Below are 25,034 nucleotides of genomic sequence, written 5' to 3'. Positions count from 1 at the left end.
AGATCGGAGTTTGGTCTGTTGTCTACATACTACATTACAGCGCAGTACAGGCCCTTGAGCCCTCGATGTTGCGCCGACCTGTGAAACCACTCTAAAGCCCATCTACACTATTCGCTTATCGTCCATATGTCTATCCAATGACCATTTGAATGCCCTTAGTGTTGGCCAGTCCACTACTGTTGCAGGCAGGGCATTCCACGCCCTTACTGCTCTCTGAAGAAAGAACCTACCTCTGACATCTGTCCTATATCTATCTCCCCTCAATTTAAAGCTATTGTCCCCACGTGCTAGACATCACCATCCGAGGAAAAAGGCTCTCAATGTCCACCCTATCTAATTATCAGATCACCTTGTATGCCTCAATTAAGTCACCTCTTAACCTTCTTCTCTCTAACGAAAACAGCCTCAAGTCCCTCAGCCTTCCCTCATAAGATCTTCCCTCCATACCAGGCAACATTCTGGTAAATCTCCTCTGCACCCTTTCCAATGTTTCCACATCCTTCCTATAATGTGACGACCAGAATTGCACGCAATACTCCAAATGCGGCCGCACCAGAGTTTTGTACAGTTGCAACATGACCTCATGGCTCCGAAACTCAATCCCTCTACCAATAAAAGCTAACACACCGTACGCCTTCTTAACAACCCTCTCAACCTGGGTGGCAACTTTCAGGGATCTATGTACATGGACACCGAGATCTCTCTGCTCATCCACGTTACCAAGAATCTTACCATTAGCCCAGTACTCTGTCTTCCTGTTATTCCTTCCAAAATGAATCACCTCACACTTTTCTGCATTAAACTCCATTTGCCACCTCTCAGCCCAGCGCTGCAGCTTATCTATGTCCCTCTGTAACTTGTAACATCCTACCACACTGTCCACAACTCGACCAATTTTAGTGTCATCTGAAAATCTACTCACCCATCCTTCTACGCCCTCCGCCAGGTCATTTATAAAAATGACAAACAGCAGTTGCCCCAAAACAGATCCTTGTGGTACACCACTAGTAACTGGACTCCAGTCTGAACATTTCCCATCAACCACCACCCTTTGTCTTCTTCCAGCTAGCCAAATTCTGATCTAAACTGCTAAATCACCCTGAATCCCATGCCTCCGTATTTTCTGCAGTAGCCTACTGTGGGGAACTTTATCAAACGCTTTACTGAAATCCATATACGTCATCATTCCCCTGACACTGCTCAGGCATGGGTGCCACAGGAGGCTGGGACTGTCCAGTCAGATGTAACAGACGTCTGTGTCCTTGTCAGTGTGGACCTCTGTGGAATTTCACAGGTAGCTGTACACCAATGTCATAGAGTCTCAGATGTTTACAGCATGGAAACAGGCCCTTCGGCCCAGCTTGTCCATGCTGCCCAGTTTCTATCACTAAGCAAGTTCCATTTGCCCACATTTGGCCCATATCACTCTATACCCACCCTGCCCATGTAACAGTCTGTTTATTAAAGGAAAACATTGTACCCGCCTCTACCACTGCCTCTGGCAGGTCGTTCCAGATGCTCACCACCCTCTGAGTGAAGAAATATCCTCTCTGGTCTCTTTTGTATCTCTCCCCTCTCATCTTAAACCTATGCCCTCTAGTTCTAGACTCCTCTACCTTTGGGAAAAGATGTTGACTATCTACCTTATCGATGCTCCTCATTATTTTATAGACCTCTATATATGTTACCCCTAAGCCTCCTATGCTACAGGGAAAAAAGTTTCAGCCTCTCCTTATAGCTCAAACCATCAAGTCCTGGTAGCATCCTCATAAATCTCTTCTGCACTCTTTCTAGTTGAATAATATCCTTCCTATAATAAAGGGTGACCAGAACTGAACACCGTATTCCATGTGTGATCTTACCAATATCTTGTACAAATTCAACAAGACGTCCCAACTCTTGTATTCAATATTCTGACCAATAAAACCTAACATGCTGAATTCCTTCTTCACCACCCTGTCCATCTGTGATTCCACCTTCAAGGAGCTATGAACCTGTACCCCTAGATCTCTTTGTTCTGTAACTCTCCCCAACTCCCTACCATTAACTGAGTAGATCCTGCCTTGCTTTGATCTACCAAAATGCATCACCTCACATTTATCCAAATTAAACTCCATCTGCCATTCATTGGCCCACTGGCCCAATTGGTCAAGATCCTGTTGCAATCCTATATAACCTTCTTCACTATCCACTTGGTGTCATCTGCAAACTTACTAACCATGCCTCCTACATTCTCATCCAAATCATTAATATATATCACAAATAACAGTGGACCCAGCACCGATCCCTGAGGCACACCGCTGGTCACAGGCCTCCAGTTTGTAAAACAACCCTCCACAACCACCCTTTGGCTTCAGTCGCCAAGCCAATTTTTTATCCAATTGGCTACCTCACCCTGGATTCTGTGAGATTTAACCTTTAGCAATAATCTACCATGCGGTCGGTACCTTGTCAAAGGCCTTCCTAAAGTCCATGTAGACAACGTCGACTGCACTGCCCTCATTTACCTTCTTGGTCACCTCTTCAAAAAAAACTCAGTGTGGACCTCTGTGGAATTTCACAGGTAGCTGTACACCAATGCAACACCAGGTGACTGATCCTTCTTCACCAAACTAGGCAACGCTTCAGAATCACAACTGATAGGGCACTGCAGGGTCAGGGGGCATTGGGTCTGGTGTCCTGCTTATTGCCATGTACAGCCTGGTATGGCAACTGCTCGGTCCAAGATCGCAAGAAACTGCAGTGTGGTGAACTCAGCCCAACGCATCACACAAACTTGCCACCCCCACATTGTGTCTACACCATCTGCTGCCTCAGGAAGGCAGACAGCGCTGTCAGAGACCCCTCCCACCCAGGCATTGCCCTCCTCCAGACCCTTCCATCAGGCAGAAGGTACAGAAGTCTGAAGACCCGCACATCCAGGCATAGGAACAGCCTCTTCCCCACAGTTACCAGACTCCTCAACAACTCCCCCTCGGACTGATCTGTTCCCTATAAGAACACTATTCACGATGCCTTATGCTGCTCTTGTTCATGTATTCGCTTTGTTTGGCCCCTTGTTCTGCACTGTAACCAATCACTGTTTGCCGATGTACCATTTGTCAATGTTCTCTGTTGATTATTCTTTTGTCTACTATGTACGTACTGCGTACGTTCCCCCGGCCGCAGAAAAATACTTTTCATTGTACTCCGGTATATGACAATAAATGAAATCAAATCGTACTGGTCGATGGGTTCTCTGTTACGTGGCCCTCCAGGGAGGCGCAGACCTTGAGGATGGCGAGGACCTGAGGGAACACACCCCATCAGCAGGAGGATGTAAAAGTGAAGGAAGAATTGAACGCAGACGGAGATGACACTGAATCTGGCTGCGTAGCCTCCTCCTGCTACCCTCCTCTCCCTGGTCCGCAGGCCTCAGAATCCTGTGGTGCAATTAAAGGCTGTAAACCTCACAGACAGATAGTGGTGAAGGAGGTGCCTTACTAGCACTCTGGAGAAATTAGGGCTAGGCAATAATAATAATCTTCATTGGTGTCACAAGTAGGCTTACTGTGAAAAGCCCCTATAGTGCCGGCCTTGCCAGTGAGGCTTTGTACAAGAATGAATTTAAAATTAAAATGCAAAATGTGTTTTTTGGGGGGGTTTAAAGGGTTGCATTCCTGTGCCCAGTCCAGTGCAAAATAAAATGATAAAACAGCAAAGTGAAATGAGGGAAATTATAAATTTCAATCAATTTTTATCTTCTCCCTTTTTCCCCCTTTGAGGCCACGAACTCCATCAGCGCCCTTAACTCCTAAAGGGAACGTGGTGGAGTAGCGGAGGAAGTTGTTGACGGGGCCACATGACGGTGGCCTGGTTGAGCACGTTTTTTGGGACAGGTGTGAGAGATGTGTGGGAGGGCCAGCAAACCATGCCCATGTGTTTTGGGCATGTCCGAAGCTTAGAAATAAGAACATAAGAACTAGGAACAGGAGTAGGTCATCTGGCCCCTCGAGCCTGCTCCGCCATTTAATGAGATCATGGCTGATCTTTGTGGACTCAGCTCCACTCTCCAGCCCGTACACCATATCCCTGAATCCCTGTATTCTTTAAAAAGGTATCTATCTTTTTCTTAAAAACGTTTAAAGAAGGAGCCTCAACTGCTTCACTGGGCAAGGAATTCCAGAGATTCACAACCCTTTGGGTGAAGAAGTTCCTCCTACACTCCGTCCTAAATCTACTTCCCCTTATTTTGAGGCTATGCCCCCTAGTTCTGCTTTCCCCGACCAGTGGAAACAACCTGCCCGCATCTATCCTATCTATTCCCTTCATAATTTTATATGTCTCATTAAGATTCCCCCGCATCCTTCTAAACTCCAATGAGTACAGTCCCAGTCTACTCAACCTCTCGCATAATCTAATCCCCTCAACTCTGGGATCAACCTAGTGAATCTCCTCTGCACTACCTCCAGTGCCAATATGTCCTTTCTCAGGTAAGGAGACCAAAACTGAACACAATATTCCAGATGCGGCCTCACCAACACCCTATACAATTGCAGTATAACCTCCCTAGTCTTGAACTCCATCCCTCTAGCAATGAAAGACAAAACTCGATTAGCCTTCTTAATCACCCGTTGCACCTGCACACCAACTTTTTGCGACTCGTGCACCAGCACACCCAGATCCCTCTGCACAGCAGCATGTTTTAACATCTTACCGTTTAAATAATAATCCATTCTGCTGTTATTCCTCCCAAAATGGATAGCCTCACACTTGGCAACATTGAATTCCATCTGCCAGACACTAGCCCATTCACCTAACCTATCCAAATCCTTCTGCAGACTTCCGGTATCCTCTGCACTTTTTGCTTTACCACTCATCTTAGTGTCGTCTGCAAACTTTGACACATTGCACTTGGTCCCCAACTCCAAATCGTCTATGTAAATTGTGACCAACTGCGGGCCCAACACTGATCCTTGAGGGACCCCACTAGTTACAGGTTGCCAACCAGAGAAACACCCATTTATCCCCACTCTCTGCTTTCTGTTAGTTAACCAATCCTCTACCCATGCTACCACTTTACCCTCAATGCCATGCATCTTTAGTTTATGCAGCAACCTTTTGTGTGGCACCTTGTCAAAAGCTTTCTGGAAATCCAGATATACCACATCCATTGGCTCCCCGTTATCTACTGCACTGGTAACGTCCTCAAAAAATTCGACCAAATTAGTCAGACACGACCTACCCTTTGTGAACCCATGCTGCGTCTGCCCAATGGGACAATTTCCCTCCAGGTGCCCCGCTATTACCTCCTTAATGATAGATTCCAGCATTTTCCCTACAACCGAAGTTAAGCTTACCGGCCTATAATTACCCGCTTTCTGCCGACCTCCTTTTTTAAACAGTGGTGTCACGTTTGCTACTTTCCAATCCTCTGGGACCACCCCAGAGTCTACTGAATTTTGATAAATTATCACTAGTGCGTTTACAATTTCCCGAGCCATCTCTTTTAACACTCTGGGATGCATCCCATCAGGGCCAGGAGACTTGTCTACCTTTAGCCCCATTAGCTTGCCCAATACTGCCTCCTTAGTAATTACAATCATCTCAAGGTCCTCACCTATCATATCTTTATTTCCATCAGTCACTGGCATGTTATTTGTGTCCTCCACTGTGAAGACTGACCCAAAAAACCTGTTCAGCTCCTCAGCCATTTCCCCGTCTCCTATTATTAAATCTCCCTTCTCATCTTCCAAAGGACCAATATTTACCTTAGCCACTCTTTTTTGTCTTATATATTTGTAGAAGCTTTTACTATCTGCTTTTATGTTCTGAGCCAGTTTACTTTCATAGTCTACCTTACTCTACTTTATGGCTTTTTTAGTAGCTTTCTGTTGTCCCCTAAAGACTTCCCAGTCCTCTAGTCTCCCACTAATTTTTGCCACTTTGTATGTTTTTTCCTTCAATTTGATACTCTCCCTCACCTCCTTAGATATCCACGGTCGATTTTTCCCCTTTCTACCGTCTTTCTTTTTTGTCGGTATGAACCTTTTCTGAACGCTGTGAAAGATCGCTCGGAAGGTTCTCCACTGTTCCTCAACTGCTTCACCATGAAGTCTTTGCTCCCAGTCTACCTTAGCTAGTTCTTCTCTCATCCCATTGTAATCACCTTTGTTTAAGCACAAAACACTAGTGTTTGATTTTACCTTGTCATCCTCCAACTGTATTTTAAATTCCACCATATTGTGGACGCTCCTTCCAAGAGGATCCCGAACTATGAGATCATTAATCAATCCTGCCTCATTACACAGGACCAGATCTAGGACCACTTGTTCCCTTGTAGGTTCCATTACATACTGTTCCAGGAAATTATCCCGGGCACATTCTATAAACTCCTCCTCAAGGCTGCCTTTAACAACCTGGTTAAACCAATCGATATGCAGATTAAAATCTCCCATGATAACCGCTGTACCATTTCTACATGCATCCGTTATTTCTTTGCTTATTGCCTGCCCTACCATCCTGTTACTATTTGGTGGCCTATAGACTACTCCTATCAGTGACCTTTTCGCCTTACTATTCCTGATTTCCACCCAAATTGATTCAACCTTGTACTCCATAGCACCAATATCATCCCTTACTATTGCCCGGATGCCATCCTTAAACAACAAAGCTACACCACCGCCCTTACCGTCCATTCTATCCTTTCGTATAGTCTGATACGCTTGGATATTTATCTCCCAGTCGTGACCATCTTTTAACCATGTTTCAGTAATGGCCACTAAATCATAGTCATTCACGATGATTTGCACCATCAACTCATTTACCTTATTTCGTATACTACGAGCATTCAGGTAAAGTACACTTATGCTGTTTTTTATGTCTTTGAATCCTAACACCTTGTTGAATCCTAACACCTTGATCAGTAACTTTTCGCAATTTATTTTTCCTCTTACCCTTTCTCCAAATTTTCCTAGTCTTTGAACCCATATCTCTACATAATAACCTGTCACGTAACCTGCTGCCTTGACCTCCATTAACCATTATACTGTCCATAGCTTTACACTTCCCTTCCCCCCAACTTGCTAGTTTAAAGTCCTTGTGAACAACCCATTTATCTTATTCGCTAGAATACTGGTCCCAGAATGGTTCAGGTGAAGACCGTCCCAACGGTACAGGTCCCTCCTGCCCCAGTACTGATGCCAATGCCCCATGAAATGGAATCCCTCTTTCCCGCACCACTCCTTTAGCCACGTGTTAACTTCCCTAATTTTCTCAACCCTATGCCAATTGGCACGTGGCTCGGGTAGTAATCCAGAGATTATAACCCTGGAGGACCTGTTCTTTAATTTAGTCCCTAGTGTTTGATAAACCCCAAACAGGTCCTCTTTCCTAGTCTTACCTATGTTGTTAGTCCCAACGTGGACCACAACAACTGGATCCTCCCCCTCCCTCTCCAAAATCCTTCCAAGCCGATCAGCGATGGCCCTCACCCTGGCACCGGCAGGCAACATACCATGCGGGACTCACGATCTGGTTACAAAGGATGCCATCAATCCCCCTAATTATAGAATCCCCTACAACTACTACTTGTCTTTTTGCTCCCCCCTCTTGAATGACATCCTGTACCATGGTGCAGTGGTCAGTCAACACATCCTCCCTACAGCCCTCTTCCTCATCCACACAGGGAGCAAGTACCTCATACCTGTTGGACAAGGTCAAGGGCTGAGGCTCCTCAACTCAGGATTCCCCTACCTGCCTCCCTTGCAGTCACACCACTCTGTCCCTGACCACTGTCCGAATTAACAGTACTTATTCTACCGGGTGTGACTGCCTCCTGAAACAAAGCGTCCAGGTAATTTTCCCCCTCCCTGATGTGCCGCAGTGTGTGCAGCTCGGTCTCCAGTTCATCAATTCTGAGCCGAAGTTCCTCGCGCAGCCAACACTTGCTGCAGATGTGGTCACTGACGGTCTCAATGGGATCCACCAGTTCCATCATCATACGGCAACAGCACATCACCTGAATGAAATGAAATGAAAATCGCTTGTTGTCACAAGTAGGCTTCAAATGAAGTTACTGTGAAAAGCCCCTAGTCGCCACATTCTGGCGCCTGTTCGGGGAGGCCGGATTTTGAGGATTTTGGCAGGGGTTTACAGATGTCATAGATTTCATAGAATTTACAGTGCAGATGGAGGCCATTCGGGTCATCAAGTCTGCACCAGCTCTTGGAAAGAGCACCCTACCCAAGGTCCACACCTCCACCCTATCCCCATAACCCAGTAACCCCACCCAACACGAAGGGCAATTTTGGACACTAAGGGCAATTTATCATGACCAATCCACCTAACCTGCACATCTTTGGACTGTGGGAGGAAACCGGAGCACCCGGAGAAAACCCATGCACAGATGGGGAGGATGTGCAGACTCCGCACAGACAGTGACCCAAGCCGGAATCGAACCTGGGACCCTGGAGCTGTGAAGCAATTGTGCTATCCACAATGCTACTGTGCTGCCCATGTTGTTAAAAACAAGGGTGGTGTAGAGTCCAGAGGTGGCGATTTTCAGAGTGTCGGAAGATCCCGGAGTTCAAGGGGTGAGAGAGGCTGGCATCTTGGCCTTTGCCTCCTTGGTAGCCCGGAGATAGAGATTGTTAGCGTGGAGGGACTCGAAGCCCCCAAATTCAGAGATCTGGCTTAGTGACATGGCTTGGTTTCTCAGACTTGAGAAAATAAAGTTTGCCCTAAGAGGGTCAAATACTAGGGTTCGTCCGGAGGTGGCAGCCATTTGTCAGCTTCTTTGGAGAAAACTAACTGTCAGCAGAGGTGGTGGGGCGGGAAGTTAGATATTTGTATTGTTTACTGTTATTATAAAATTATAAATGCCTTAATAAAATGTTTTTATTTAAAAAAAAATAGGATTAATATTCTTAGAGCAGGGGCAGCACGGTGGCTCAGTGGTTAGCATTGCTGTCTCACAGCGCCGAGGTCTCGGTTTGATCCCGGCTTTGGGTCAGTCCGTGTGGAGTTTGCACATTCTCCCCGTGTTTGCATGGGTTTTGCCCCCACAACCCAAAGATGTGCAGGGTAGGTGGATTAGCCACGCTAAATTGCCTCTTAATTGGAAAAGATTAATTGGGTACACTAAATTTATAAAAAATAAAACAATTATTCTTAAGAGCGTGGAGGATGGTCCATCAACCAGAAGGGGGATCTATACTGACTGCTGCTCTTTCTCCCTTCCAAAACAGCCCAGACTTCCCATTGGGTTTTATGGACCATGAAATTGATACTAGAGGTAAGGGGGGGGGGGGGGGGGGGGGGGGGGGGGGGGGGGAGAGAGAGAGGAGAGAGGAGAAGGAGAGAAAGAGAGGACAGATACATTTGTAGGGTAGGAGGTATGTTCAGTGGTGCTTCCTGGTCATCCTTCCAACAATTTGACATTCCAAGATACTCTTTGTTTAAATATCTGCCACTTAGAGGCTTTATCTCTAACGAGGCAACTTTTTGTCTTGATCCTGATTTGTGTGGAGCCTAGACAGTTAGTCAAGTTCTATGATACCTTGTGTCCTAGATCCTGCGTTGCAGTCTTGGGAAAGAGACTTGGCAGCTAATATTGGTGAGGAAACATAGAGTAGTATATGGTTATGCCAATAACAATTCTGCATGCGAGACAGGATGAAAGAAACACAGTTGAGGTACTGCACTGCATAGAGTTTGAGCCACAGGTTTGATCCTGCTATGTCCCCAACGTTCCTAAAGTGCCCGACAGTCGAGGATGATTATATGCACTGCATTTGGAACTATGTCACGGTTCAATCATATTCTACTGGTGTAGTAAGGTTTAATCCTATTCGACTGGTGTAGGCGAGGAGCTTGAAGATATTTCACAGGGCCTTGAATTTGATCCTTTGTTCCTAATTCTGGGTCTTCCAGATAGGAGAATCATTGACATTAATGGAAAAAAGCTGTATAGCATCCTAATTATTACAGCTTGTAAAAATATCCTCTGCTCCTGGATCAGTGACAAGTATCCTTCAATTCAAAACTGGCATAAAATAGTCATGGAATGTGTCCCTATGGGATTCCTGACATCTGTGATTCGTAAAGTTTGATACATTCCATCAAGTGTGGGACCTCTATCTCAAATTTATAGGCTCAGCGTTGTCTGACCTGCGCCTGCAAGGTTTCCCATGAGCCGTATTGCAAGTTGCAATCTCGCTCTACATAAAGGTGTGCAGTTTGAAATATTATCCTATTTTGTTTATATGGTCGTATCCTCTTTCTCCCCCATTTTCTCATTGATCCAGTGTTAAAATTGAAGGCACTAATTCTTAAGGACAGTTGTTCTGCATTTATCCCATCTTGCTTGTTCTTATATTTGCTGACATATTGTTGTGTACTGTACCAGTTGTGCTGTTTGCAAAGCAATAAAAACTAATAAAAATATATATTAGGTGACAAAAAGACAAATATTTGAAGAGAACTTTTTAATTCTAATATATCAAGATGCTCACAGGAGTATTAGTAACCAAAACGTGGCACTGAGTATAAGAAAATATGAGGACAAATGACAGAGGGAGGGAGGGACTTCCACAGCTTAGGGATTAGACAGCTGAAGGTATGGTCACCGATGGTAAAACGCTTGAAAATCAGGGATGTGCAAGAGGTCAGAATTGGAGGAGCTCAGTGATCTCAAGTCAAGAATTGGAGGGGGCTACAAAGCTAAGAAAGGGCTATAGAATTTTTTTTAAACAAGGGTGAGAATTTTAAAATTCAGGTGTGGTCTGATTGGAGCCAGTGTCGTCCTGCAAGTATTGTGAAAGTACCTACACTACATGGATTGCTGTGCTTCAAGAACGCAGCTCACCACCACCTTCTCAAGGGTAATCGGGAATGGGCCTAGCCAGTGCTGCCGACATCCTATGAATGAATAAACATTATAAACCCTTCATCCTAGGAATGAGTCATGTGAACCGTCTCAACTTGGCTAGAAAAGGCATTTCTGAGGTGAACTGAATAACAGAGGTCAACTCTAGTCAATCAATAAGGTCAAAGTGATATGGGGTCATCAGTGTGACATTAACGGGCCAAAAGCAAATTACTGCAGATGCTGGAATCTGAAACCAAAAGAGAAATTGCTGGATAATCAAAGCAGGTCTGGTAGCATCTGTAGGGAGAAAAGAGCTAATGTTTCGAGTCCAGGTGACCCTTTGTCAAAGCTAAAAGACATGGAAAGTGTGTCTTGTAGCTTTGACAAAGGGTCATCTGGACTCGAAACATTAGCTCTTTTCTCTCCCTACAGATGCTGCCAGACCTGCTGATATTTTCCAGCATTCTCTCTTTTGGACATAAACAGGCTGATAGTTTGCAACATGTCTTATTTTTCTATCACTGCAAATACCGCCTATTGCTTTCAAGGCCTTATTTTCTGTCTTTTAACAAGCTTGTTTCTTTTCAGTTCTGTATAACTCTACATTTTTATACCAAGTTAAATCTTTTCTTTTCAACTGACCACTCATCATTAAATGTGCATCTGTGACATATTAACACTACATCTATTGGTAACAATAGGAAATTTAATGTTCCATTAATAAATTAAATACAATAACACAAGGAACAAACATTCTTACCCATTAGTACTGTTAGTTTGGCACTTGTTGTTATGTCTCCAATGCTATTTGTTGCTGTGCATTCATAAATTGCTTCATCTCGTGGTGCCCTTAGCGGTTGGATTCGAAGCACTGATCCAGTGCCATCATCAAATTCTATAACCTGGAAATCAATTAAAGAACACCTAATTAAATGAAGAACTGATGAAAGGGTTCAAAGACCTCTCTATGGAGAGCCATATAAAAGGCTTTCCTTCAATATTAGTGGATTCACAACTTTAGCCAAGCACCACCAAGGCTGATTTTGTATGTCCAGCAAATAGCCCCCTCACTTGTTGTGACATATTGCTCGTTAGACTACATGTGTAATCAATAAATGCTGGCTTGGACAGTTTCTGGATCAATGGCACTTTAATGGACTAGTGGGTAAAGGCATTGCCGAATATAATATATGAAATTGAAAATCTCCAGTGATTTTCTCAGCCACTGTTTCAGTCATCCCTGCTTACTAGCCAGTGATATCTCGTAAAATGCTTGTTTGTGGATATTAGAAATGCAGGTTCAAGCTTAGCTGTGATAAATTCAACAACTGAACAGGAGTCAACAGTAAAAATTAACAGCTGAATTGGTTAAAAGGCAAATGATTAACAAATGGATTACTGCAATTGTAATTAATGGATTTGGGAATCTAACTAATCGTTGACAAACTGAGCTGAATTTACAAGAGGGCCATTAATATGGTGAATATGAAAGTGTCTATAGGTGTTGTCTATACAGATGTGCAGAAGACATTTGATACGATTCTGCAGAAGAAACTAACAAAAATGAAAGTGCACATAATTAGAGGAAACTTTGCAACATGGTAATTAGTGGGTGGGTAAGAGACACAGTCGGAAAAATGGAGATTTGTTTTGATTGGTGGGATTTGACAACCCATATTCCTCAGGAATTCATACTGAGGCCCCAGCTTTGTACCTTTGACTTGGAAGAAGAAGTACCCAAGTTTGCAAATTACATCAAGTTAAGTAGCACAGAAATGCGTGTGGATAGGAGCAGCAGGTCCACTACAAGTGGACAGCTCTTGAGCAGGTGGAGCTCAATGTGGAGAAGTGTGAAGTCACCCACTTTGGATCGGAGAAAAGACAAATCTGAATACTTCATTAATAGTGAAGGACTCGGGGGGGACAGGGCTGTGGAGGAACAAAAAATGTAGGTACCCATGTACACAAATAACTAAAAGGTAGTGTACAGCTACAAAAACTAAACATTGGTTTTTATCTCAAGAGATATGGAATGCCAAAGAGAGGAAGTTGTGCTTCAAGAATAGAGAGCATCTTGAGTACTATGTTCAGTGTTGGACACTGCACTCTCAAAAGATTATATTAAAGGGTTGCTGCTGCACTGGCCGAAAGAGAACGGGACACAGAAGAGGTGGCTGGGACGGGGGTCCCCCAGCTGGGGGACTGGAGAGTGAGGGAGACGCGGACAAGGGACTGGCCCAGAAAAGGAGATGGATAGCCGGCGGGGGGGGCCACCTGAAGGTGGCGGACCAGGTCAGGTTAAGAAAGGGATGGGTAGGACAGGTATTCCACTCGGGATTGGACGCAAAAAATAGAGGGGTGGCAATTCTGGTGGGAAAGCATGTGTCATTTGAGGCCAAGATTAGCGTAGCGGATAATGGAGGGAGATATGTGATGGTGAGCGGTAGGTTGCAAGGGACGTGGGTGGTGTTGGTAAATGCATACACCCCGAACTGGGATGATGCTGGATTCATGAAGCGCATGTTGGGGCGCATTCCGGACCTGGAGATAGGAGGACTAATAATGGGAGGGGACTTCAATACGGTGCTGGACCCAGCACTGGACCGCTCCAGATCAAGGACGGGAAGGAGGCCGGCGGCGGCCAAGGTACTTAGGGGGTTTATGGATCAGATGGGGGGAGTAGACCCATGGAGGTTTGCAAGACCGCAGGCCAGGGAATTTTCTTTTTTCTCCCACGTGCATAAGGCTTACTCCCGGATAGATTTCTTTGTTCTGGGCAGGGCGCTCATCCCGAGAGTGTGGGGGGGGGGGGGGGGGGGGGGGGGCGGAGTATTCGGCCATAGCCGTTTCGGACCATGCCCCGCACTGGGTGGAACTGGAGCTAGGAGAGGAGAGGGACCAACGCCCGCTGTGGCGGCTGGATGTGGGACTGCTGGCCGATGAGGTGGTGTGTGGGAAGGTGAGGGGGTGTATTGAAAGGTACTTGGAGGCCAACGACAACGGGGAGGTGCGAGTGGGGTTGGTATGGGAGGCGATGAAGGCGATGATCAGAGGAGAGCTGATCTCCATCAGGGCTCATAGGGAGAAGATAGAGGGAATGGAAAGGGAGAGGTTAGTGGGGGGGTATCGCTATATGCGGATGACCTGCTGCTATACGTGGCGGACTGTGTGGACAGGAGATACGCAGAGGCCCCGGAGGAAAGATTACTTGGGGAAAGGCGACGGCTCCAGACGGAGTTTGACCTGCTGACCACGGGCAAGGCGGAGGCACAGTGGAGGAAGGCGCAAGGGGCGACTTACGAGTACGGGGAGAGGGCTAGTCGGATGCTGGCGCACCAGCTCCGTAAGAGGGCGGCAGCGAGAGAAATAGGGGGAATCAAAAATGGAAGGGGAGCCACGGTACGAAGTGCAACGAAAATAAATAAGGTATTGAAGGACTTTTATGAAGAGCTGTACAGGTCCCAGCCCCCAGTGGGGGGAAGGGGGGGGATGAGGCGATTCCTGGACCAGCTGGGGTTCCCGAGGGTGGAGGAGCAGGAGGCGGTTGGTTTGGGGGCACCAATTGGGCTGGAGGAGTTGAGTAAGGGTTTGGGGAGCATGCAGGCGGGGAAGGCCCCGGGGCCGGACGGGTTCCCGGTGGAATTCTACAGAAAATATGTGGACCTGCTGGCCCCGCTACTAGTGAGGACCTTCAACGAGGCAAGAGAGGAGGGAACCCTGCCCCAGACAATGTCGGAGGCGACAATCTCCCTGATCCTAAAGCGAGTCAAGGATCCACTGCAATGTGGATCGTACAGGCCGATTTCGCTCCTCAATGTGGATGCTAAGCTATTGGCAAAGGTACTGGCCACTAGGATTGAGGACTGTGTCCCGGGGGTGATACACGAGGACCAAACGGGATTTGTAAAGGGCAGGCAGTTAAATACCAATGTGCGGCGGCTCTTAAACGTGATAACGATGACATCGGAGGAGGGAGAGGCGGAGATAGTGGCAGCTATGGACGCGGAAAAAGCCTTTGACCGAGTAGAGTGGGAGTACCTCTGGGAGGTATTGCGCAGGTTTGGGTTCGGGGGAGGGTTTATTAGATGGGTTAAGCTCCTTTACAGCGCCCCGGTGGCGAGCGTAGTGACAAACCAGCGGAGGTCAGAGTACCTTCGGCTGTACCGAGTGACGAGACAGGGGTGCCCCCTGTTGTTTGCATTGGCGATCGAACCCTTGGCCATATCACTTAGGGAGTCTCAGAAATGGAGGGGGATAGTCCGCGGGGGGAGAGGAGCATCGGGTATCGCTATATGCAGATGACCTGCTGCTATACGTGGCGGACCCAATGGAGGGGATGGTGGAGGTCATGCAGACTCTGAAGGAGTTTGGAGAGTTTTCGGGCTACAAGCTTAATGTAGAGAAGAGTAAGCTTTTTGTACTACAGGCAGGGGACCAAGAAAGAGGGATAGGGGACCTGCCGCTGAGGAGGGCAGAGAGGAGTTTTCGGTATCTGGGGATCCAGATAGCCAGAAGTTGGGGGGCCCTACATAAATTGAATTTGACGAGGGTGGTGGAGCAAATGGAGGAGGATTTTAAAAGATGGGACATGCTCCCGCTCTCGTTGGCGGGTAGGGTGCAGTCGGTCAAAATGGTGGTCCTTCCGAGGTTTTTGTTCGTGTTTCAGTGCCTCCCCATCGTGATCACCAAGGGCTTTTTCAAGAGAGTAGGTAGGAGTATTATGGGGTATGTGTGGGCAAATAAGACCCTGAGGGTTAGGAGAGGGTTCTTGGAACGCAGCAGGGACCAAGGAGGGTTGGCTTTGCCAAACCTAGAGAGTTACTACTGGGCAGCAAATGTGGCGATGATCCGTAAGTGGGTTATGGAGGGAGAGGGGGCGGCATGGAAGAGGATGGAGATGGCGTCCTGCAAAGGAACGAGCCTGGGGGCATTGGTAACGGCACCGCTGCCGCTCTCGCCGACAAAATACACCACAAGCCCGGTGGTGGCGGCAACATTAAAGATCTGGGGCCAGTGGAGAAGACACAGGGGTGCAATGGGAGCATCGGTGTGGTCCCCGATCAGGGGTAACCATCGGTTTGTCCCGGGGAAGATGGACGGGGGGTTCCAAGGCTGGCATCGGGCGGGGATAAGAAGAATGGGGGACCTGTTCATTGACGGGACATTTGCGAGTCTAGGGGCACTGGAGGAGAAATTTGAGTTACCCCCGGGAAATGCATTTAGATATATGCAGGTGAGGGCTTTTGTGAGGCGACAGGTGAGGGAATTTCCATTGCTCCCGGCACAAGAAGTTCAAGATAGTGTGATCTCGGGGGTATGGGTCGGGGAGGGCAAGGTATCGGAAATATACCAAGAGATGAAAGAAGAGGGGGAAGCGCTAGTAGAAGAACTGAAAAGGTAAATGGGAGGAGGAGCTGGGGGAGGAGATTGAGGAAGGGCTATGGGCCGACGCCCTGGGTAGGGTTAATACCTCCTCCTCGTGTGCCAGGCTCAGTCTGATACAATTTAAGGTGGTTCACAGAGCGCATTTGACGAGGGCGAGGCTGAGTAGGTTCTTTGGGGTAGAGGATAGATGTGAAAGATGTTCAGGGAGCCCGGCGAACCATGTCCATATGTTTTGGTCATGCCCGGCTATGGAGGGGTTCTGGAGAGGAGTGGCGGGAGTAATATCCCAGGTGGTGAAAGTCCGGGTCAAGCCAAGCTGGGGGCTAGCAATATTTGGAGTAGTGGATGAGCCGGGAGTGCAGGAGGCGAAAGAGGCCAGAATTCTGGCCTTTGCGTCCCTAGTAGCCCGGCGAAGGGTCTTGCTACTGTGGAAGGAGGTAAAGCTCCCTAGCCTGGAGGCCTGGATTAATTACATGGCGGGGTTCATAAAATTGGAGAGAATTAAGTTTGCTTTGAGAGGGTCTGCACAGGGGTTTGACAGGCGGTGGCAACCGTTCCTAGATTATCTCTTGGAGCTTTAGAAGAAGGTCGATCAGCAGCAGCAGCAACCCTGGGGGGGGGGGGGGGGGGGGAGAGACAAGAGACTGTCTGAGGGGATGGACGAGCGGGAGATAGCATGGAGGGTGGGGGGAAACGGTACGCGAGGCCAAGAGCCAGTGTATAAAGCTATGTAAATATACCATCTTGCCTTGTATATATCTTGCTCAGGGAGAATTTGCGTTATTTTGTTACGGGGGGGGGGGGGGGGGGGTTATTGTTTGTAAGGGGAAAAATTGTGTTGTTAAAAAACCTTAATAAAAATATTTTTTTAAAAAAGATTATATTAGTCTTGGTGGTGAAACGGCACAGAATCACCATAATATTTTATGAGGCCAGATTTCATGAACTTGATTTGCATCCCCTGAAGTTGAGGGGTGGTATAATCAAAGTGTATTAAATGATGGAAGAGATTTATTAGGGTAGGCACAGAGAAACAAGTTCCTTTAGTGGGGCAAACCAGAACTGGGCAGCACAATCTTGGTCATTTTACTGAGCATTTTACCTACCACACCCAACTCCTATTCCTCCTGCAGTACTAGTAACAATTTTACTTGGAGGACGGTTTGTGCCTTTGCCCCGCAAAGATCCTTATGGGGCAATGGAACAAGGAAGGGTAAACCTGACATAGGGCTGGAATTTTTCACACAACTCCAGTTAATGCTACAAGGCAATATCGCATCAGTAGGATGGCCCTGTTGGGAAAGATGCAGAAATCAACCCCAGTAAGCTGCATAGTTCTAGTTGGTTAAATCCCAGTAGTATATCTCTACAAATTGAAGGGTCCCCAAGCCTCAAGTTTTGCAAAGCTGTGCTACTTGACTTGAATTAGTGAGTACATGCCAAATCAGGTAAAATAAATACTTCAGGTGGGTTTTCATCCCTTAGTAACTTGGAAATTGATAAATATGGTAATATTCATCACTCATCCAACCAAAAAAAGACATAATTATTGCCACAGTTCCACCACTACATTCAGCATACACAACTCTCCCAAGTGCTTCAGTCTGTTTTCTTCCAACATTTCTTTTTAAAGTGTTTAAAGAACAGAGTTTTACCTCAAAGCGCTGAGAGCTGACTTTCTTCCCCTTTTTCATCCAGGTGATACGAGGTTTAGGTTCTGCTACTGCTTGGCACACAAATGAAGCCACACCTCCAGAAATTCCAATCTGATCCACTGGGATTCGGGTAAAACTTGGCACAGCTGCAAATTATCACAGTATTACTGATTAGTACAACTGCCGAGGTTTTACCTCAAAACACTTGCAAAACCAAACACAACTGGTTCATGCAGAATCAGAACAGTGCAGGTAGAATGAACCTCATTAAATCAAATACTAAGAGGATAAAGGGCACATAAATTCAGATTGTAAAGAGGTAAAGAGGTCCTGGGACTGGGTGATACATATGGACCAATTTGCTTTAGGGATCAGCTATCAAAGATACAATTGAAATATATCCAGTTAAACACAGTCACATGCACCTCAAGGACTGCTGCGGTTCAAGGCGGCAATTCACCACCACCTTCTGAAGGCCAACTTGGAATGGGCAATAAATGCTGGCCTAACCAGCGATGCCCACATCCCGTAAATGAATTTTTAAAAAAAATCAGGACTTTTATGAATATTGGTTCTAAATTGCAAACATACAACTAATTTAGGTTTATAAATAAATTACAGTCAAACTCAGTGAAAACACAAAGCTTTGGCAATTTTTAAAATCGCAACAAACTAAAAATACGTGGCACCAAAACATTTACCAATCACACAACACTTTGAACTTCAACTTTCTTAAACCTGCTTCCAATTCCATTGATTGACTAAGGGCAGAATCTTGTGCCATCCAATGGCAATCTTGGTGGTATTGGGCAGGAAAGTGGTTGGTGGGGATCTCACCACCTTCCTCCATTAAGTCCATAGCAGGAAGGCTAGTTAATTAATGTCCACTTAAAGGCCTCATCCCACCACTGCTGTTATTAACCCAGCAGTGGGCAGGGAACTTGTCACAGGGAGGATGAGAATCAAACCCTGCCATGTGACACACACACACCTCCCACTGTAACTCCCCTCCCTTCATTAGTTGAATCCTGCACAACATGCTCGTCAGAGCAGAAATAGCAGGATAGATCAGGTGAATAAATGGCTGAAGGAGATGGTGCGAGGGGAAGGGTTTCAGATTTCTGGGACATTGGGACCAGTACAAGCTGGACAGGTTGCACCTGGGCAGGACTGGGAATGATGTCCTAGGGGCAGTATTTGCCTGAGTGGTTGGGGAGGGTTTAAACAAAAAATGGTAGGGGGATGGGAACCCAAGCAAGGAGTCAGAGGAGGAGGAAAAAGGATAAGAACAGAAGACAGAAAGAAAAGGGAATAACCGATAAGCAGAAATCAAGGGCAGAATTAAACAAAGAACAAAGAAATGTACAGCACAGGAACAGGCCCTTCGGCCCTCCAAGCCCGTGCCGACCATACTGCCCGACTAAACTACAATCTTCTACACTTCCTGGGTCCGTATCCTTCTATTCCCATCCTATTCATATATTTGTCAAGAAAACAGGGTCACAGTGAATAATAATGGGAACGGGACAAGTATTGTTTTAAAAAAAACAAGTCTCAAGGCTTTGTGCCTTAATGCTCAGAGCATTCGCAATAAAGTGGATGAATTAATAGGGCAAATAGATATAAACAGGCATGATATAGTTGGAATTACTGGCTGCAGAGTGACCAGGGATGGGGATTGAACGTCCGGGGTACTCAGTATCCAGGAAGCACAGACAAAAAGGTAAAGGCGGCGGGGTTGCATTGCTGGTAAAAGAAGAAATTAATGCAGCAATGAGGAAGGATATTGGCTATGACGATGAGAAATCTGTATGGGTAGAGCTGAGAAATACCAAGAGGGATGAGCGACCATAATATGATGGAAATCATCAAGATGGAGAGTGACATGGTTGATTCTGAGACTAAGGTCCTGAATTTAAATAAAGGAAACTACAATGGTATGAGGCGGGAATTGGCTATGATGGATTAGGGAACGTTACTTAAAGGCAGAGGCAATGACAAACATTCAAAGAGCGTTATGGGTGAACTGCAATAATTGTTCATTCCCGTTTGGTACAAAAATAAAATGGGATAGGTGGTCAAACTATTGCTTACAAGGGAAATTAGAGATAATATTAGATCCAAAGAAGAAGCAGACAAATTGGCAAGAAAAATCAGCAGACCTGAAGTTTGGGAGCAGTTTAGAATTCAGCAAAGAAGGACAAAGGGATTGATGAAGAACGGGAAAATAGAGTACGAGTGTAAGCTTGCAGGGAATATAAAACTGACTGTAATAGCTTCCATAAGAATGTGAAGAGAAAAAGATTGAAGACAAATGTTGGTTCCTTACAGTCAGAACACCTGTTGAACCTCCTCTGAACTACCTCCAATGCCCCACATCTAAAAGGACAATAAATGTTAAAAAAACAAGCCTGAATGCTCTGTGTCTCAATGCGAGCAGCATTTGTAATAAGATTGATGGAATTAACTGCGCTGAAAATCCGTAACGGATATGATTGCAATTGGGATCACGGAGACCTGACTCCAAGGTGACCAAAGATGGGAACTCAGCATCCAGGGGTATTCAATATTCAGAAAAGATAGAAGGAAAGGAAAGGGAGATGGGATAGCATTACTGGTTAAAGAGGAGATTAACACAATAGTAAGGAAGGACATTAGTCTGGACGATGTGGAATCTGTATGGATGGATCAGACAGCAAATTAGAGATGCGTGCAGTAAGGGTACAGCAGTTATTATGAGTGACTTCAATCTGCATATTGATTGGGATAATCAAACTGCGATGGAGGAGGTGTTCCTGGAATATACAAGGGAGGTTTTCTCAACCAATATGTCGAGGAACCAACTAGAGAGCAGGCCATCCTAGACTGGGTATTGTGCGATGAGAGAGGATGAATTCACAACGTTGTGGTGAGAGATCCTTTAGGGAAATGTGACCATAATATGATAGAATTCTTCATTAAAATGGAGTGTGGCACAGTTAAGTCTGAGACTAGGGTCCTGAACTTAAAAGCTAACTTTGATGGTGTGAGACGTGCATTGGCTAAGATAAGCTGGCAAAAGATACTCAAGGGGTTGATGGTGGATAGGGAATGGCAGACATTTAAAGAACACATGGATTAACTTCAACAATTGTTGGCGCAAGAGTCAGACGTGGGAGATGGCTCAACTATGGCTAAAAAGGGAAATCAGGGATAGTGGTAAAGCCAAAGAGGAGGCATAGAAATTGAAAAAGCAGCAAGCCTAAGGACTGGGAGGAAGTTAAAACTCAGAGGAGGACAACGGGTTTAATTCGGAAGGGGAAAATAGAATACGAGAGTAAGCTTGCAGAAAGCATAAAAACTGACTGCAATAGTTTCTATAGATATTTGAAGAGAAAAAGACTGGTGAAGACAAATGTCAGTCCCTTATGGTTAGAAATCAGGTGAATTCACAATGGCCAACAAAGAGATGGCAGACCAGTTGAACAAATATTTTGGATCTGTCTTCACCAAGGAGGACACAAATAACCTTCTGGAAATACTGGGGGACAGAGGGTCTAGCATGAAGGAGGAACTGAAGGAAATCCTTATTAGTCAGGAAATTGATGGGATTAAAATCCGATAAGTCCCCAGGGCCTGATGCTCTGCATCCCAGAGTACTTAAGGAAATGGCCCTAGAAATAATGGATACATTGGTGATCATTTTCCAGCATTCTATAGACTCTGGAAGAGTTCCAATGGTTTGGAATGTAACCCCACTTTTTAAAAAAGGAAGGAGATCAAGAAAACGGGGAATTATAGACCAGTTAGCCTGACATTGGCATTGTAGAAAATGCTGGAGTCAATTATGAAGGATGAAATAACTGAGCATTTGGAAAGCAGGGACAGGATCGGTCGAAGTCAGCATGGATTTACTAAAGGGAAATCATGCTTGACAAATCTTCTGGAATTTTTTGAGGATGTGACCAGTAGAGTGGACAAGGGTGAACCAGTGGATGTTGTGTATCTGGGCTTTCAAAAGGCTTTTGACAAGGTCCCACAAAAGTGATTAGTGAACAAAAGTAAAGCTCATGGTATTGGGGGTAATGTATTGACATGGACAGAGAACTGGTTGGCAGACAGGAAGCAGAGATATACAATACACATTAATGATTTGGACAAAGGAATTGCATGCAACATCCCCAAATATGCAGACAGCACAAAGCTGAGTGGCAGTGTGGAGGAAGATGCAAATAGGCTGCAGGGTGACTTGGACAGACTGGCTGAGTGGGCAAATACAATATAATGTGGGTAAATGTGAGGTTATCCACTTTGCATGGTGGCAAAAACAGGAAGGCAGATTATCTGAATGGTTAGGAAAAGAGGCAGTGCAATAAGATCTGGGTGTCATGGTGGAACAGTCACTGAAGGTTGGCATGGAGGTAAAGTAGGCAATGAGGAAAGCTAATGGCATGTTGGCCTTCATAGCGACAGGATTTGAGTATAAGAGTAGGGATGTCTTGCTGCAGTTGTACAAAGCCTTGATGAGACCACACCTGGAGTATTGTGCGCAGTTTTGGTCTCTAAGTTTGAGGAACAACATTCTTGTTATTGAGGGTGTCCAGCAAAGGTTCACCAGACTAATTCCCGGGTTGGCAGGACTGACATAAGAAGAAAGACTAGGCTGTACTCACTGGAGTTTGGAAAGGGAGGGGATCTCATATAAACATATAAAATCCTGATGGGACTGGGCAGGCTAAATGCGGGAAGAATGTTCCCGATGTTGGGGACGTCCAGAACAAGGGGTCACAGCCTAGGAATAAGGTGTAAGCCATTCAGGACTGAGATGAGGAAGAACTTCCTCTCTCAGAGTGTTGCGAACTTGTGGAATTCTCTACCACAGAAAGTTGTTGGGGTCAGTTTGTTGGATATATTTAAGAGGGAGCTCGGCGTGGCCCTTGCGGCTAAAGGGATCAAGGGGTATGGAGAGAAAGCGGGAGTGGGATACTGAATTTGCATGATCAGCCATGATTATATTGATTGGTGGTAAAGGCTCGAAGGGCCAAATTGCCTACTCCTGCACTTTTTTCCATGTTTCTATCCTTCCTCAAATAAGGAGATTAAAACCGGACACAATGCTCTAGATGTGGCCTCACCAACCCCCTATACAATTGCAATAACACTTCTCGGCATTGATGGTCATTTTCCAAGATTCTGTAGGATCGATCATTTCCTATGCATTAGAGGGTAAACTAACATATCCCCACGGTTTAAATGCAACCCCAAAATTTGAATGCTAGAGTTCATTATAATATAATGAATAGCAGGGCACTTGGAAAATAGTGGCATGATTGTCCAGAATCAGCACGGATTTACAAAAGGGAAATCATGCTGGAATCCAGAGTCATATAATTCCTCCAGTGCGGCCCATCAAGTCTATACCAGCCCATTGAAAGAGTACCCTAGCTCATTCCCCTGCCCTATTCCCGTAACCCCACCTAACTTGCATTTCTTTCGATTGTGGGATGAAACCGGAGTACCGCAAGAAACCCATGCAGGCACAGGGAGAATGTGCGAATTCCACACACAGTCACCCAAGGCCAGAACTGAACCCGAGTCCCTGACGCTGTGAGGCAGCAGTGCCACCTTTAAAGAAAGGTTGCCATAGTCCCAAAGACCATAGGCTGCTTTCTCTTTGAGGGGGAGAGCGGACTTGGTGGTGATTTAACCTGAGGATACCACACCTCAGGTGAGGAGCAAGGTTAGCAGGCAGGTCTTGATGGATAACCGCAGTTGGTATGAGAATTGAACCTGCGCTGTTGGCCTCGCTCTGCATCTCGAGCCAGCTGTCCAACTGTAACTCGTAGAGCTGATATGGGGGGAGCCAGTGGGTGTGGTTTACTTGGGCTTTCAGAAGGTTTTCGACACGGTATCACGAGATTACGTGTAAAATTAAGGTGCTGAAATGTTGGCTTTGTTACTACCTCAAACAATATCATACTTTTGAGATGGATAGAAAACTGCTTGGCAGACAGGAAACAAAAGATAAGGAATAAACGGGTCGTTTTCCAAGAGGCAGGCAGAGACAAGTGGGCTACCACCGAATCAGGGCTAGGAGCCCAGTTATTCACAATGTATCAAAGATCAATATGAGGGAACTAAATGTAATGGCCGGAATTCTCCAGCCGTTGTGATTCTCATTTTTAGCTGGTAGCACCCCCCCCGCCCGCAGGATTCCCGGCAGCGTGGGGTGGCTTCAGTGGGAAATCCTATTGACAAGCGGCAGGAATAGACATTCTCACCAGCAAATGGTGCACCACTGATAAACACTCAGCTGGGGGATCGGAGAATCCAGCCTTATATCACCAAATTTGCAGATGACACAAAGCTGGGTGGGAGGGTGAGTTGTGAGGAGCATGCAGAGTTGCTATAATGTCGTTTGGACAAGCTGAGTGGGTAAATGCATGGCAAATGAACAAGCTGAGTGGGTAAATGCATGGCAAATGCAGAATGATGTGGATAAATGGAAGGTCATCCACTTCAATAGCAAAAACAAGAAGGCAGATTATCTGAATGGCTAGATTGAGAAATGGGAATGTACAACGAGGCCTGGGTGTCCTTGTACACCTGTCTCTGAAAGTAAACGTGCAGGAGCAGTAGGCAGTGAAGGCTGCAAATGATATGTTGGTCTTCAGAGAGAAGGGATTTGCATACAGGAGCAGGGATATTCTGCTGCAATTATATAGTACCTTGATCAGACCACACCTGGAACAGTGTGTGCAGTTTTGGGTCTCCTTATCTGAGAAAGGATGTTCTTGCTATGGAGGAAGTGCAGCAAAGGTTTACCAGACTGATTCCTGGGATGGCGGGATTGAAGAGAGGAGTTGGTAAGGATTAGATTTGCTGGAGTTTAGAAGAATGAAGGGGGAATCGCATAGAAACCTATAAAATTCTAACAGGACTCGGCAAGCCAGATGCAGAAAGGACGTTCCGATGGTGGGGGTGTCCAGAACCAGGGGTCATAATCTAAGGATACAGGGCACAGGGTAAACCTTTTAGGACTGAGGTAAGAAGACATTTCTTCACCCAGAATGGTCAGCCTATGGAAATTACTACCACAGAAAGCAGCTGAGGACAAAACATTGTAGGTTTTCAAGAAGCAATTAGATATAGCTAAAGAACACGGG

The 25,034-nt window shown here is 45.9% G+C and overlaps 1 protein-coding gene across 10 annotated transcripts in view; it reads right to left on the bottom strand.

Moving 5' to 3' along the window:
* Positions 1-25,034, bottom strand: part of ptprfa (protein tyrosine phosphatase receptor type Fa) — a 662,508-nt gene that overhangs the window by 403,032 nt on the left and 234,442 nt on the right. For all 10 annotated transcript variants that reach the window (XM_072510632.1, XM_072510637.1, XM_072510639.1 and 7 more), the window contains exons 3-4: positions 17,890-18,035; positions 11,610-11,751 (exon numbers count right to left, since the gene is read on the bottom strand). In XM_072510632.1, coding sequence (XP_072366733.1) covers positions 11,610-11,751; positions 17,890-18,035 — 288 coding nt within the window. The remainder of the gene's footprint in view (positions 1-11,609; positions 11,752-17,889; positions 18,036-25,034) is intronic.

Source organism: Scyliorhinus torazame, chromosome 7 (genome assembly GCF_047496885.1).
Source record: "Scyliorhinus torazame isolate Kashiwa2021f chromosome 7, sScyTor2.1, whole genome shotgun sequence".
Taxonomy (NCBI): Eukaryota; Metazoa; Chordata; class Chondrichthyes; order Carcharhiniformes; family Scyliorhinidae; genus Scyliorhinus; species Scyliorhinus torazame.
This window is presented reverse-complemented; position numbering and strand designations above follow the sequence as displayed.